This window comes from Ranitomeya imitator, chromosome 5 (genome assembly GCF_032444005.1).
Source record: "Ranitomeya imitator isolate aRanImi1 chromosome 5, aRanImi1.pri, whole genome shotgun sequence".
Classification (NCBI taxonomy): domain Eukaryota; kingdom Metazoa; phylum Chordata; class Amphibia; order Anura; family Dendrobatidae; genus Ranitomeya; species Ranitomeya imitator.
In genome coordinates this window covers 481511917-481528236 of record NC_091286.1, presented here as the reverse complement: position 1 = coordinate 481528236, position 16320 = coordinate 481511917, and the positions used below count along the sequence as shown (strand labels likewise).

The 16320-nt window shown below is 44.4% G+C and overlaps 1 protein-coding gene across 1 annotated transcript in view; it reads right to left on the bottom strand.

Moving 5' to 3' along the window:
• The window catches only part of SERPINI2 (serpin family I member 2), a 192416-nt gene that overhangs the window by 155811 nt on the left and 20285 nt on the right, over positions 1 to 16320 (bottom strand). Inside the window, exon 3 of the mRNA XM_069768067.1 lies at positions 3851 to 4045. Coding sequence (XP_069624168.1) covers positions 3851 to 4045 — 195 coding nt within the window. The remainder of the gene's footprint in view (positions 1 to 3850; positions 4046 to 16320) is intronic.

Here is a 16320-nt window from a genome sequence, read left to right as displayed (position 1 = left end):
AAGTGTGACTTAATCGAGAGAAAGACCTTGGAGACCTCCTCCAACAACAACTTGGGATTTGCTCCCTTCTTGTTGAGGTCAACCAAGGGAGCTACCAAAGTTGAGAAGAGGGGAATGAACTAGCGATAGCAATTAATGAACCCCATAAATCGCTGCACCATTTTGAGAGAATGGGGTTCCTGCTAATCCATCACAGCCTGTAGCTTAACAGGATCCATAGCCAATCCCTGGGCAGAGATGATATACCCAAGGAAAGGTAAGGACTCCTGCTCAAACACACACTTCTCCAACTTGGCATAGAGGGAGTTAGCCCGTAGGAGGTCTGAGACCTTGCAAACATCTCTGCGGTGGGAGTCAATATCTGGAGAGTAGATAAGAATATCATCCTGCCGGCAAATATGACAGACCTTAAGTGCATAAGTGAAATGGGACTTGGATCCCGCTCGTGACACCTCTATGGCCTCATGTTACTCTGGCGCCTGGACCGGAGATTCCAGAGGTTTGACGAAGGTGGGAGCCAGCCGTAACCTCTGCCTACACTGGGCTCGCTCCAACCCTCGCTCGTGAAAATGAAGGTCAATGCGAGTTGATATAGCTATGAGCAACTCCAGTGTGGCGGGAATCTCCCTAGTGACCAAAGCATCCTTCACATGGTCAGCCAGCCCCCTTCAAAACACCGGGATGAGAGCTTTATCCAGCCACTCCAGCTCAGAAGCTAGAGTCCGGAAATGGACGTCAAAATGGCTGACCATTGACGACCCCTGGGTCAATGCCAGCAGTTGGAGCGCTGTATCATGGATGACTCGAGGTCCTAAAAAGACCTGCTTCAAAGTGCTCAAGAACCAAGAAGCACTCTGCACCACATGATCGTTGCGCTCCCACAGCGGCGTAGCCCACTCCAACGCCCTGTCCGACAGAAGAGAGATTATAAATCCCACCCTTGCCCGCTCTATAGCAAAACGTGCAGCCAGAAGCTCGAGGTGTATACCGCACTGGCTCACGAAACCCCTACAGGTTTTACTGTGACCAGAGAATTTCTCTGGCAGCGGGAGATGGGATAATGTCAGAACAGAGGTGGCAGTGGACAAAGTTGCTGCAGCCGTGCTAGCAGCCTGAACAGCTATTGCAGTTACATCCACAGCTGAAGTTGCATGCTCGAGAGTCGCCAACCTGCCCTCCAGCTGCTGGATATACCCCTGCAATCGCCATTTGTCCGCCATTACTTAGTCAGACCCTGGCGCTAGTATACTGTTAGGGCTAGCGGAACGCACAGAGTATAGGAAGGAAACAACAAGGTGCGTTCGCAGCCCAGGGTCTACCATGCAGAGATATCTGCTGCAAAGTAATTGGCGCCACTATATGGCGGTATAAGCGGACTGTGTTAACTTCACAGAATTGCAGCAATATGAAAACGCTGTGCCCTGTTAACTTCACAGAGGATCGCAGCTACCTAACTGAGTAAAGCAAAGAGTGGTCATGCAGACAGCATTGCACACAAACAACTCCTCACCGGAAGTGTCGGTATTCTAGGGGCTTATTTCAGCCAACCCTGACCACATGCAGACATGACCACCAAGTAGCAAAGCTCATAACACAGGTTGATACTAGCGCATGGCCATGCGGCTATGCAAACCTTATATAGCTGCAGCAGACAAGGACCTTGGAGCAGCTACAGGACCTGAGCATGTGACCCCCGACCTCCAATGAGAAGTCCTCACGTGGGCATGCTCAATGTGTGCAAAGCAGGACTTAGTCCCAGAAAAGCCTGCACGCCGCTGATCACTGCTGGCTACAAAAGCAGAGCCTGGAAAGGCAGCACTAACCCTTTGCACTGTATCAGGCTGAGCGAGACGCTGGGACTGACATCTCTGCTGAGCAGGCTCCACTGCGGCTGATGCAGAATGGGAGACCGCAGCGGACATGGCTCGAGATTCCCCCTGTGCAGTGGTGGGAACTCGACCCCTAACACCGTGTCTTTGTGCGACGCAGAAAATGTGAACGGATGGACTCTACTTGCCTTGTTCCCACCGTGAAGCATGGAGGAGAAGGTGTGATGATGTAGGGGAGCTTTGCTGGTGACACTGTTGGGGATTTATTCAAAATTGAAGGCATACTGAACCAGCATGGCTACCACAGCATCTTGCAGCGGCATGCTTTTCCATCCGGTTTGCATTTAGTTGGACCATCATTTATTTTTCAACAGGACAATGACCCCAAACACACCTCCAGGCTGTGTAAGGGCTATTTGACCAAGAAGGAGAGTGATGGCGTGCTACGCCGGATGACCTGGCCTCCACAGTCACCAGACCTGAACCCAATCGAGATGGTTTGGGGTGAGCTGGACTGCAGAGTGAAGGCAAAAGGGCAAGCATGTGCTAAGCATCTCTGGGAACTCCTTCAAGATTGTTGGAAGACTATTCCCAGTGACTACCTCTTGAAGTTCATCAAGAGAATGCCAAGAGTGTGCAAAGCAGTCATCAAAGCAAAAGGTGGCTACTTTGAAGAACCTAGAATATAAGACATAATTTCAGTTGTTTCACACTTTTTTGTTAAGTATATAATTCCACATGTGTTAATTCATAGTTTTGATGCCTTCAGCGTGAATGTACAATTTTCTGTATGAAAATACAGGAAAATCTTTAAATGAGAAGGTGTGTCCAAACTTTTGGTCTGTACTGTATATATATATTCTTTGTGTATATATGTATTCTATCTTTTCTATTATAACCTGTCAGTGTGATTTTACGGTAGCCGTATATGAATTACCGGCTTTTCAAAGGACATTGGTGCGTAAGAATCGGACAGCACTCGCATGGTGCGAGTGCTATGCAAATTTTTTCTCGCACCCATTGACTTGCATTGGCGAGTCTCGTCCTAAATACGCAGCAAATCACAGCATGCTGTGATTTTTGTTTCAGTCTGATATTGGCTGAGAAAAAAAATCGCAGATGAGATGTAACCCATAGAATAACATTGGTCAGAGTGCAATCTGATTTTTTATCGGATTGTACTCATCCGTAGTTCTCGCAAGTGAGTATGAGCCCTTTGGCAGATACCCTCCAATTTGGCTAGGACATTCTATTTCTAGCAAATGTATTCTCTATAGCACCCGGAGCATCATAAATGGAGGGGTTAAATAATATGATAGTGTCCCTCATATCTCCTGGCCCTCATATGTCCCAAACTTTCACCTTACCATCTGGACATCCGCTGGCTCTCACTCTGGCTCCGTCTTTTCAGTCTTCTGTGTAGACTGGGCCTCACACATGATATGACTTCACGTAAGGCCTAGCCAGCGCCGGATGCACTGAAGGGTTAAGCATGATGGGAAGAAAATTGGAACTAAAGGGAGCCAGTGGAGGACTTGCTGGTCAACTATGGTGGTAGGAGAGGTGAAAGGCAAGGTATATTTTTTGTTTGTTTTTTAACCCCTTCCTGCCCTTAAAGGTAATCCAGCATAATAGCATTGGGCCATTTAGCTGGATTACAGCAAATGAAATTGTGAAAAATTTGGATTCTGGAAAAAAATTTTTTACTCAAAACTAATTTGATTTGGATCATCTCTGGTGTTCACCACACAAATTAACAATACAAAACCGCACAGTATGACCAATGGTGCGGCCGGTGTTTGGTCCTCGAGCAATCTAATGGTTAACATTGATAAATGATGTTAGTGGAAATACCCCTTTAATAATAATGATTAAACAATTCACATCATGATATAATAATTAATAATAGAATATTTTTGTTGTCATGCAATGGGTTGCTATGTAGAAGAAAAAAAAATCTTTTAAAAAGGAAGATCATAAAATGACAGAGCAGAATAGACACAGCAGAGAGACAAGGTTACCAAGCTTTGCGGCTAAATGCAGGTTCATCATCGGGACCTTGGCACTAATGCCCCTCTTCACGGTGAAGTTTTGTGGCTGCGTGGCATCTGGACTAAACTTGTGTTCCCATTCTCCTTTGAAATAAATAGCATTGACCAAAATAAGTCTTGTGAGTGGCCCAATGTCTCCACTTGAAACCATATTTCGGATTTTTCCTGTACAAAGAATGATAGAAAATAGATGTATTTAGAGGAGAGAGGTGGCCCTGATATAATCCCTTCTCTAAAGAGCACATTTTATTTCAGTTTTTTTCTGAACTGTACATGACATGGCTTTTATAAGCTTGAGGATTTATGTGAAGGAAAAGAATTACATAGTTTGGATGTGTCCGTCTTGTATTTCTTTCCCGCTGACATTTTCAGCAGTGACCAGCATCCAGTTAGGAAATGAAATCATTTGATAGCTGTATCATAGTAAAGAGTTACCAAGAATCCTCAGCGGCTGTCTTATTTAACCCATTCATATTATTATCATATTTAGAACATGATTTGTAAGAATAGCATTTTCATAAACGTTATGGATATTTTACGTGGTTCAAAGTTTTTAAAAAAAGTCTTATTTCCTGTCACCTAAACCTTATAAAATGATGCATCAATGACATTGTTTTATATATGTGACACTTAAAGTGGTATTCCCATCTCCTTGATTGTAATATATAGTAGGTGTGATAATACTACTATTAGCAAATACCTCCAATTAGAAATGTAGTACAGTTCTTCTGATTAGCTATATGGCTGACTTTTTGTGCAGGCTTAGGTGCCCATAGTTACGACCACTCATATAGTGACAGTTAGTTAGTTGTTAATGATCAAAACCATGGATACCCAAGCTATTGCAATGCCTGCAAATGGGGTAAGTGACATATGTTATCAGAAGAACTATACTACATTTCTATTTGAAGGTATTTGCTAATATTATTATTACACATGCTACATATTGGGATTGGATCTTAGAGATGGGAATATCCCTTTAAATTGACAGGCCTCCCATCTAGATTCTTCTCACTGTGAAGACGTTTGAATGACAAATCAGCCCATTTACGGTATGTATTAGATCTTCTGTTGTTTTTTTTCTTTATATACAAAAGCAAACTTGTGGTTCAGCAGAAGAACAAAAGATTATTAAACCCTGGACCCCTTGATCACGGAGGCTGGCCTTCAGTCACCGACTAGGTCCAATATAGAACTAATGAACAGGAGACTAACCCCTTTGTGCTTTTAAGGATTTCTACTAAAATGTTCCAAAATTGTGCAGAAAATGTTGCAGACTAGCAATCAGTGAAGGCTACTACTGTTCTTGTTAATTTTAAGGGAATTTGTCATCTCCATAACATGTAGCCATATAGGGGAGATAGCCCGTATAAAAATGTTTAGTTTATTAATCTGCCCCTGCATTCTGCTGAAATTCCTCTTTAATTCAATATCCTAATTAGGGTGCTAAGTGCACCCATGGCACAGATGAGCAGGTCCGAGTAGAGTTGAGTGACCTTTACTTTTTTCGGATCGAGTCGGGTTTCGCGAAACCCGACTTTCTCAAAAGTCGGGTCGGGTGAAATCGGCCGACTGAAACACGAAACCCAATGCAAGTCAATGGGGAATGAAAGTCTGCAGTGAGTGGAGGACAGGAAAACACCTACAGTGTCCATTTTAATGCCAAAAACATCAATTCGTATTACTTAAGCTTGTCAATCTTAATTTACTTTATAATAATAGTTAGGCATTGTAAACTGGGGGTCATTTGGCTAAAGTTGTGGGGGGTAGTGCTGGCTCAAGATTTTCGTGGGCCCAGGAATCGCAGAATACGTCATGGCGGTGGAGCAGGGAGAGGTAAGTATTTCAACTTTGCAAGTGCTTTGATACTGAGCAAGCAGGGGGGGCCCACTCATTGTCACTGGCACAGGGCCCCTCATAGTACGGCGGTGTGTTTGACGGTGGGTGGCTCCTCCCACTGGCAGAGACACTTTTGTGTACTATGAGGGGCCCTGTGCCAGTGACGTCGCCAACGAGTATGCCCCCCCATCTGATGAAGGAACCTGCACTTTCATCTGCACCTTCCTCTTTGCCCCCGTGTAAGATGGTATAGTATGCGGGCAGGGGAACCTGACTTTCAGCAGGGTCAGATTCTGGCTGTGTAGAGTGCAAGGGGAATGTAGTGGTCTGGGTCAATGTACCAGCAGACTCATCTAGCAGTGGCTGGGCAATGGGCAGGATGAGGAGGAAACACAGATATAGGCCCAAATAATAAAGTAGGCTAAATGCAGTTCAAAATTGGTAACAGGACTAAACGGGCAGCATTGCTTTGTTCAGTGGAGGACAACTGTAATGAGTGGCAGACACAGTTAGTAGGCCCGTCTTTTTGGTCACATTTTATTGCACTTTTTGTTCGGCAGTATGATGATAAAGCATTATTTTTTGCCTCGTTTTTTATTTATCTTTTTTGCGGTGTTCACTAAAGGGGTTAACTAGTGGGATAGTTTTATAGAGCGTGTCGTTATGGATGCGGCAATACCAAATATGTGTACTTTTATTGTTTTTTTTAATTTAAATAAATAAATGGATTTATTGGAAAATATTTATTTATTGATTTTTTTCTTTATTTAGGGATTGTTTTTTTTTACTTTATAACATTGTCCCAGGTTGGGACATCACTATATTACATCAGATCGCTTATCTGACACTTTGCATAGCACTGTGTCAGATCAGCGAACTGACAGGCAGTGCAGGAGGCTTTCCGGCTCCTGTTCTGAGCAGGCGTCGGTAAGCCACCTCACTTCAGGACCCGGAAGGAGCCCCATGGCCATTTTGGATCTGGGGACTCCATGGAGACCACCAGAACAACACGATCACATCGCGTTGTTCCGGTGGGAGAGCACAGGGAGCCCCCATCCCTGCGCGATGCCCCTCTATGTCGCTGTCACTACTAGCGCCGATCATGGGCATTGCTGCGGGGTGTCAGCTGTCACATACAGCTGACACCAGCACGCGATCGCCGCGGTGCTCACCGTGAGACCGTGCGATCGTGCCACCGTACTAGTATTGCGGTTTGCGGGAACTGAGTTCCCGCAGAGCAGTACTAGTACAGTGCATGTCGGGAAGGGTTAAGCAGCATCGGTCACCCCTGACCGAATACCACAGGTGGCATCACGAACATTCTTATTTCTAATAACCCTTTTAAAGACCTTCCCTTTTATTTGGACGCCCAGAGCCATGGACCGGGTCACTGCCACCGTGACCACCCCTTTAATGGCGACCAAACCCAATACTGAATACCCCCAGGGGCCTGGCGGGAGCTTCACAAGAATGCCATAATACACAAGGCACGGGGGTACTATTTCTCCTGGTGGGTACTCCTAGTATATAGTTATAGGAAATCTTACAGCTCACTCAATGCTCCTAGGCCAAAAAAGTATGAAAATTAGCTCTCCTCCACAAGGAAATAAAGCTGTCTAATGCCAGCTAAACTCATGAAAGGCAGGAAACCAAAAATAGCTGTCATTGGTCAATATTCTTAGTCGTAGAATTTTTCTGAGATGACAGCACATCGTTACAACTATCAAACCCTGCAAGTAAATTTATGACCCTAGTTTACACGTGAACGTTCATGTATATTCCTGTAATCCTGCACCGGAAGCTTACGTACATATGGAAAATCCAAGTGGGTAAGTAACAAGTATGGTGTGTATTAGGAACCGTTAAGGTTTAGCGAATGTGACACAAAGCGAAGAGCCAGTGGAGATCACTGATAAACACATAGAGTGAGAGAAAATAAATAAATGTGAAAATAGAAGATATTGTTTCTCTTGTTCCTGTTACATCCTTATTTCTGTAAAACCCACAAGTGTGGTGAGCCGCTGTTCTCTGACAAAGATGAATAACATCCCAACAAACAGAATATAGATGGACATCACTATGGAGATGGCAACTTTCTATAGCAGGATCAGGAAAAAAACAACATTAATGAGAGTAACTTTTTAAAATTCTTTAATCCACGTCTATTTTTAAAGAATTGCTATGGTAAAGAGGACCTGTCATCAGATCAGTATTCATTATTACTCTTATTTTATCCCAACTGAAGCCCTGAGTAATTTGCTTTTTTCTTTCTTTTAAAATCCACCATACGGTTCCAGAGATCTGGGCCATTTTATTTGGTGCAAATTTTTGTAGTCTTTGCAAAGGGAACGTGGCTTATATGATCCTCAGGGGCGTTTCTATAAGGTGCTCTGCATTATTACCCTGTATGCCATGCCTCTTTTGTAAAGAACATAAAAATTAGCACCAATGAAAAAGGTCCATATCTCTGAAATTGTGTGGCGGATAAATAAAAACAAATAAACAACGGAATACTCAGGGGAGTAAAGGGAATAAAATATGATAAAAAAGTCCACTTTTGGGTTAGTGATAGGTCTTCTTTAACCAGCTCTGTCTTAAATGAGGTTGTCCACTACTGGATAAAACCTTATTAATTGTCCATGTGTGCTGTATAATTAAAAAAAATGTATACTTACCAGAAAGCAGATAAGTGGATCCAGTCCAGGTGGTAAGTATACATTTTTTATTAATTTATGCAGCACATTGGGACCTTTCAGCAACAAAGATACATACTCTTACTGGTATTATTATTATCATCATTTATTTCCTTACAGAACTCCATCCTTGGAGGAGAGAGCAGTAGGTTTGAGCATGTTGCTCCTTCTTGAGCACACAACCGCATCCCCTGCAGAGTTCACTGCCGAATGAGTAGCTGCCATGTATTAATTAACTCCTTTCACTATGGCCAATTTTCATTGCTTTTGCTTTTACTTCACCTTCTTTCAAAAGCATAACTTTTTTATTCATCCACTGACATAACCATATGTGGGTTTAATTTTTGCACAAATGATAATTTTGTATGACACCCAACTACTAACCATGAATGGAGAAAAAGTTTGGGTGTTATCATTCATATTCTCTGAAAAAAGGCCAAGAAAGCAAATATTCTGCCAGGGTATGTAAACTTTTGAGCATAACTGTGTATATACACTACTGTTCAAAAGTTTAGGGTCACTTAAAAATTTCCTTATTTTTGAAAGAAAAGCACAGTTTTTTTTTCCAATGAAGCTAACAAAAAATGTTTCAGAAATACACTCTATACATTGATAGTGTGGTAAATGACTATTCTAACTGCAAACATCTGGTATGTAATGCACTATCTTCATAGGTGTAAAGAGGTCCATTTCCAACAACCATCACTCCAGTGTTCTTATGGTACTTTGTGTTTGCTAACTGTGTAAGAAGGCTATTGGATAGTTAGAATACCCTTGAAAACCCTTGTGCAAGTATGTTAGCACAGCTGAAAACAGTTTGGCTGACTAGAGAACCTATAAACCTGACCTTCCTTTGAGCTAGTTGAGAATCTGAAGCATTACATTTGTTGGTCCCATTAAACTCTCAAAATGGCCAGAAAAAAAGAACTTTCATGTGAAACTTGACAGTCTATTTTTGTTCTTAGAAATGAAGGCTATTCCATGCGAAAAATTGCAAAGAAAGTGAAGATTTCCTACAATGGTGTGTACTACTCCCGTCAGAGGAGAGCACAAACAGGCTCAAACCAGAGTAGAAAGAGAAGTGGGAGGCCCCACTGCACAACTAAGCAACAAGACAAGTACATTAGAGTCTGTAGTTTGAGAAATCGACACCTTAAAGGTCCTCAACTGGCAGCTTTATTAAATAGTACACCACACAAAATGCCAGTATCAACATCTACAGTGAAGAGGTGACTCTGAGATGCTGGCCTTCAGGGGATTTGGATGTTTCGCCCCCAGCAGTTCGCCCCAGCAGTTTGCCCCCAGCAGTTCGCCCCCAGCAGTTCGCACCTGGGTACATTTTGCCCCCGAACATTTCGTCCCCAGCATTTGGCTCTCAGGATGTTTCGCACCCGCATATTTCACCCCTGCTCATTTCGCCCCTAGCAGTTCACCCCCAGCAGTTCACCCCCAGCAGTTTGCTCCTGGGTACATTTCGCCCCCGCACATTTCGTCCGCAGCATTTGGCCCCAGGATGTTTCACCCCCGCACATTTCGCCCACCAGCAGTTCGCCTCCAGCAGTTTGCCCCTGGGTACATTTCACCCCTGCACATTTCGTCCCCAGCATTTGGCCCCCGGATGTTTGTATCCTTGTGATTCATGAATTCCCATCTGTCAACAAGGTTTCGCCCCCAGCAATTTGCCCCCGGCAGTTTGCCCGCGGATGTTTGGACCCATGTGGTTCTTGAATTCCTGTCCGTCATCAATGTTTTACCCCCGGCAGTTCGCCCCCGGATGTTTGTACCCTTGTGATTCATGAATTCCTGTCCATCATCAATCCACGTGCCACAAAAGTACTTTACAGAGTGCTGCACTTTTGTGACATGTTAAATCAACTGTTTCCATCTGTTAACCTCACAACTGATTGCATTATAGTGTCAGAGCATTTTGCCCGCAAATTTAACAAGACATTTTCCAAAACTTTTCTAAAACGTTTTTGTGTTACAAAAACATAACACAAAAAAAATAAACGGATTAAAAAAAGTAGTGTGAATGAGGCCTGATTTAGGTGGGGAATGTAAACCACTCTAAAATCAAAACATTTTGTGAATTTTTACCTGACCCAGCACTGACCTGCTTGTTTGCAAGTTTTGTTGCAGATGTAACAATTTTCATGTCAGGTTTCCTCCTGCAAGTTACCTTAGACTAGCTTTTATTCCATCTTTACATCAGAATATAGCAGTGTCTAAAATCTCTACAAAAAAAGAGGTGTACTAGCACAAAAAAATCAGTCAGCTTCCACAGCAATTCACTTTCTACAAGTATGAATTGAGTTCTATCCAAACGTGGGAAGAAGTTGGTCTACGAGAATCACATTTACATATTTTTCAAACGAACGGATGTCCATTCCATCTCGGTGTGTGAAAAACAGTCGACTTGCAAGGGACGTGTTTGGACCAATGAAACGGTGAAAGTAACCAATCCCCACAACCACGCAGCACAAGCAGCAAGACCTGAAGCAATCCGACTTGTCAACCAGGGCAAGGACAACACAGGAGACACCACAGCAGATTCTCACAGAAGCCATTTCAGGAGCTCATTCTAATGTAGCACTTCTCCCAAAGAAAGCATCACTGAAGAGAACAATACGATTTTCAAGGCAACTTGGCAATATTCTAAGGTGGCCCCAACCCCTTGATCAACATGTTATTCCACAGGAGTTTCAGGGGATTAATATTGATGGCATTCAGCAGCAGTTCCTTCTGCATGACTCTGGTAAGCATTTAACATTTTCATTATGCAGAATTATTGCAAAGTTTATGTTGCACAAATGTGAAAATTTATATACTACGAAGAGCTGATATAGAATACTATGTGATTTTTTTTTGCCTTAAAGGGAAACTTTGAGGATAGTACAGAGACCTACTGATTCCCACTATGCCTCACTTGTTTAGTTGCAGTTTAATTCACTGCTCAGCTTCAAAGTAGAAGTCCTGCCTTTAAGATACAGTGGTCTGCCATGTTCATAAGCAGTGTGGAAACCTTGTCCATCAACCATGATTTGCTGATATCCAGTCATTGTCAATCACAGCCAGAGGACAAGGTTGTCGCATCAAACCTGCATCACTAGATGTTAATTTTAGTGTAGAATTTTCTGCTATAAATTAGCTGCAGATTGTCTGCTGCAACTACTTAGTGCATGTGAATGGACCTTAAAGGGAACCTGTCACCCAATTTTTCACCTATAAGCTATGGCCACCGGCATCAGGGGCTTATCTACAGCATTCAGTAATGCATTCTGTAATGCTGTAGATAAGCCCCCGATGTATCCTGAAAGATGAGAAAGAGAGGTTAGATTATACTCACCCAGGGGCGGTCCCAGTCCTGTTCTGGTCCGATGGGTGTCCGGTCCGGGGCCTCCCATCTTCTTACGATGACGTCCTCTTCTATTCTTCACGCTGCGGCTCTAGCACAGGCGTACTTTTCTTGCCCTGTTGAGGGCAGAACAAAGTACTGCAGTGTGCAGGCGCCTGGAAAGGTCAGAGAGGCCCGGCGCCTGGGCACTGCATTACAATCTTCATCTACTGGCCCAAAGTAAAGAGTGATTTGCTGATGGCATTTTTTTCACTACACTATCCCTGTTCAAGCAACTTTATACAAATCATGTAGTCCACAGCGGCCTTGTTGTTCCTGTAGTGTACGCCTTACTGACGGACAAGAGCCATTCAACATACCAGAGATTGCTGCAAGAGCTGAAGAACATGCAACCTGGACTGCAGCCACACAAGCTGATGTTGGATTTTAAACTAGCTGCAATCCAGGCATTTGAGAATGAATTCCAAACCTCATGAAGACCGGTTGCTTCATCCACCTATCACAGTCAGTTTGTCATAAAGTTCAAAATGAAGGACTCAAGGTGCAATATCAAGGTGCAAGATTTCAGCAATAGAAGCATGATAGATTATCTGAGAGGCATCGCCTACAGCTTTGAATTTTAGATGATGGTCATATATTTAGCTGTAAAATAATTCAAACATTAACACCTGCAATTTTTCTTTTCTTTCCTCTTTTTCTCTAACCCTTCCCCCACTGTACCATTTGTTTCTTGTTTAACAGTTTTAATTTATACAGTTAAAGCGTAACTCTAAAAAAACAACAAGTTTGCTATGTACCTGTGGCACTAATCTTCTTTTCCAATGGAGAACCCCTTCCAGCAACTTCACTTCTGTGTGAAAAGTCCCATCCAAGTTTCAGCAGCAGCTCCATGTGTTGTGCAGGATTTCAGTGGCTAATAAGGAGGTCGTCTCGCCTTAGTAGCAGAACTTGTGGATCGACTCTAGGGGGCATGGCTACACAGGACGTGCAACTGTCAGGCCTCTTTCAGACTAGCAGTTTTGCTGGCGATTATTGCAGCAGTTTCAAACCGCGGTGGTAGTCACGAGCAAAACCACTACATAGCACTAGATTTGCCCTATGCAAGTCAATGGGCTCAAATCGCGGGAAAACTGTGCAGCAAAAGCCGAATGGTTTTCCATTTTAAAACATGTTCTATCTTCCTGGCGATTACCGCCACGGTTTTAAACTGCTGCGGTAATCGCCAGGAAAACAGCAAGTCTGAAAGAGGCATCAACGTGCTCCCTATGATGTATACAGGGCTGCTGGTTCACAGCCCCCTGGAATGCTCCCCAATGCCCTATGTGCTCAGTTCTTTACTGGATTTACACAAGGGGAAGCCCTCCTCTTGTCCAGGACCTAGCACATGAGGGGAGGGGGAAGGGGAACTTTCCAGAGGGCTGTGATCGAACAGCCCTGAATGTATCACAGGAAGCCTGAATCCGCCCACAATTTCTGCTACCAAAGGGGCCCGACTTCCTTAGTAACCACTGAAATCCTGCAGCACATAGAGCCTGCTGCTGTAACTCGGATGTGACTTTTCACACAAAACTAAATAAAATTTACAAAATATTATATTTAAAAAAATGCACTAAAGCTGCTGGAAGGGGCTCTCCATTGAAAAGATCAGTGACCCAGGTACTATAATATATCAAAAGTTTTGGGGCTTTGTTTAGAGTTACGCTTTAAATATAATGTTATGCAATGTTGATTGGTTTGACTAATTGTTAATATTTTTCTGTCTGTTTGTAAAGTTACTTGTCCAGAAAACTCAAATTTTTGGAATTAAAAAAAACTGTAACTTGATCACATTTATACATCCTAGACCCAAAATATGATTAGTGAGAAATGAACCTGCCAGATTCAGCACCCCCAAACTATCATCTCCATTGAACTCACTGGGTATGGAGACTCAGAGGAGTGGAGGATCTGTCCACCACATCCTCATCACTAACCAGATAGTGAAAAGAAAATATATATTGCTACTTACCCCTTTGCTGAGGTACCGGCAGACACGGAGGGTCCTCTTCCATGCACTTCCACATTGTGTGAATAGGTCATCCTACCCGAGAGGATCCCTTTCAGGATTCCTAGCTAGGGATTCCCTTGGTCAAGAAGACTCTCCACACAGGTCAGCACCTCAGCAAAAGGGAGAGAAGTAATTTTTATTTTCTGATGAGCATACTCCGAACATTGCCTGTTTGGGGTTGGTGTAGTTGAACCCGAGCAGGCAATGTTCGATACAAACCCTGAACTTTCCAGATCGGGTTTGCTCATCACTAGATACAGTATGATATGTAATGGATAACAAAAAGAAGCCATTAAGTGTAACACCACTAGTACATGACAATAAAATAATGGTCACTTGTCTTAGATCAGGGGTGTCAAACTCATATTCACCAGAGCCACACCAATTTAATGGTTGTCCCCAAAGGGCCATTTGTTGCTGAAAGACCGAATGCACACAACCAAGTCCCGTCCAGAACATGCATTTCTCTGCACAGAGCAGTGCATGCCCCTGTATAAGGCATGGCACAGTGGATCAGCTCTTTGCCAGGCACTGTCACATCTTTCCTGGATCTCACTGAAATCATGGAGAGCTATGGCTGCAGCTTCCAGCCACTTGTCATTGTCGTTGGTGCTGAAAGTTGCTGATAAACAGCTGGTTCAATGCAGAATACAACTGGACCCTAATCTTGGTTGGTGGGATTAACCCTGTAGTCAGTCAACAATCCCCCTGCTTCCATACATAGCCTGCATTAAAGGGGTATTCTCATGCCAAACAGCAAAATCAAAATAAGGCAGCATGCTTCAGCAATCATGTTGCAGTAAGCATGCTGCCGATCTTCCCCTCCTGGCACTTACCTAGAGGTCTTCTGCTCACCTTTGCCTAATCTTCTCCTGGCTGTGTGGGCAGGCGATGGCCATGCTGGATCCGGAGGCCACCATGAGTCTTGGTGATAGGAGATAGAAGAAAAAGCCGGTCATAGGAGCGCAGAAAAAAGGACTCTGACACCAGGTTGAGTTGAGCCGTTTTCTTCAGGTGAATCACCTGAAGAAGACGGTGTATGCCGTTGAAACGCGTTGTGGCTCAACTTAACCTGGTGTCAGAGTCCTTTTTTCTGCGCTCCTAGGACCGGCTTTTTATTCTATAACTTGTTATTATATCCTCTATTGGGGGTGCCCGGCTGGAGCTGCCGGGACTCGGCTGTCTACCTTCCCATTCCTGGGACTACTGCCAGCGCTCAACTTACAAACCGCCAACTATTGATCTATATATGTAATTCCTTGGTGACAGGAGAGGCATCCTGCCCCCTGGATTGACTGATGAATGGGGCAGGAGTGACGTCATGTCACTGAGTGGCCTGGAAACATTCGGCCTCACTGCTGCGGCATTCATCATGCTTCATGGATCAGTGATCCAGGCAGGAGAAGACATCACGGGGAATTGCTAGACTGCACTCCGTGACCCAAGGAGCTGCAGCTGTGACAGGTAAGTATGTCCATTTTTTTTTGTTCTAGGGTGATACTACTCCTTTAAGGCCAGCCAGAAGAGACACTGGGTGAACTGCTGAAAAGGCAGCCACAGGAATCCCCAGCAATTGGGGTCCTGTATATTTTACCCCCAAGTATGTTCAGCCCTAGATGTTTTGATTCCTGCATGTTGACCCCAAAAGTTGATGGTGAAACATCTGGGGTAAAAATGTTAGGTGCGAAACATCAGATGGCGACACATCCAGGAACAAAATGCTGTAGGAGAAACATTCGGGGGTGAAACATCCAGGGGCAAACTGCTGGGGGCGAAACATTGATGACGGACAGGAATTCATGAGCCACATGGGTACAAACTCCGGGGGTGAACTGCCGGGGGCGAAACTGATGACGGACAGGAATTCATGAACCACAAGGGTACAAACATCCGGGGGTGAACTGCCGGAGGCAAACTGCTGGGGGCGAAACATTGATGACGGACAGGAATTCATGAACCACAAAGGGTACAAACATCCGGGAGTGAACTGCCGGAGCAAACATCTGGGGGCGAAACATTGATGATGGAAAGGAATTCATGAACCACAAGGGTACAAACATCTGGGGGCGAACTGCTGGGGGCGAAACATCCGGGGGCCAAATGCTGGGGAAACATTGATGACGGACGGGAATTCATGAACCACAAGGGTGCAAACATCTGGGGCAAACTGCCGGGGGCGAAACATCCAGGGGTGAACTGCCGGGGGCAAAACATCCAGGGGCCAAATGCTGGGGATGAAATGTGCGGGGGCGAAACATCCTGGGGCAAAATGCTGGGGATGAAATGTGCGGGGGCGAAATGTACCCAGGGACGAACTGCTGGTGGCGAAGTGCTGGGGCAAGCTGCTGGGGGTGAACTGCTGGGGGGGGAATGTGCGGGGGTGAAATGTGCGGGTGTGAAACATCCTGGGGGCCAAAGGCTGAGGGCAAAATGTGCGGGGGCGAAATGTACTCATGGGCAAACTGCTGGGGGCGAACTGCTAGGGGCGAACTGCTGGGGGTGAAAC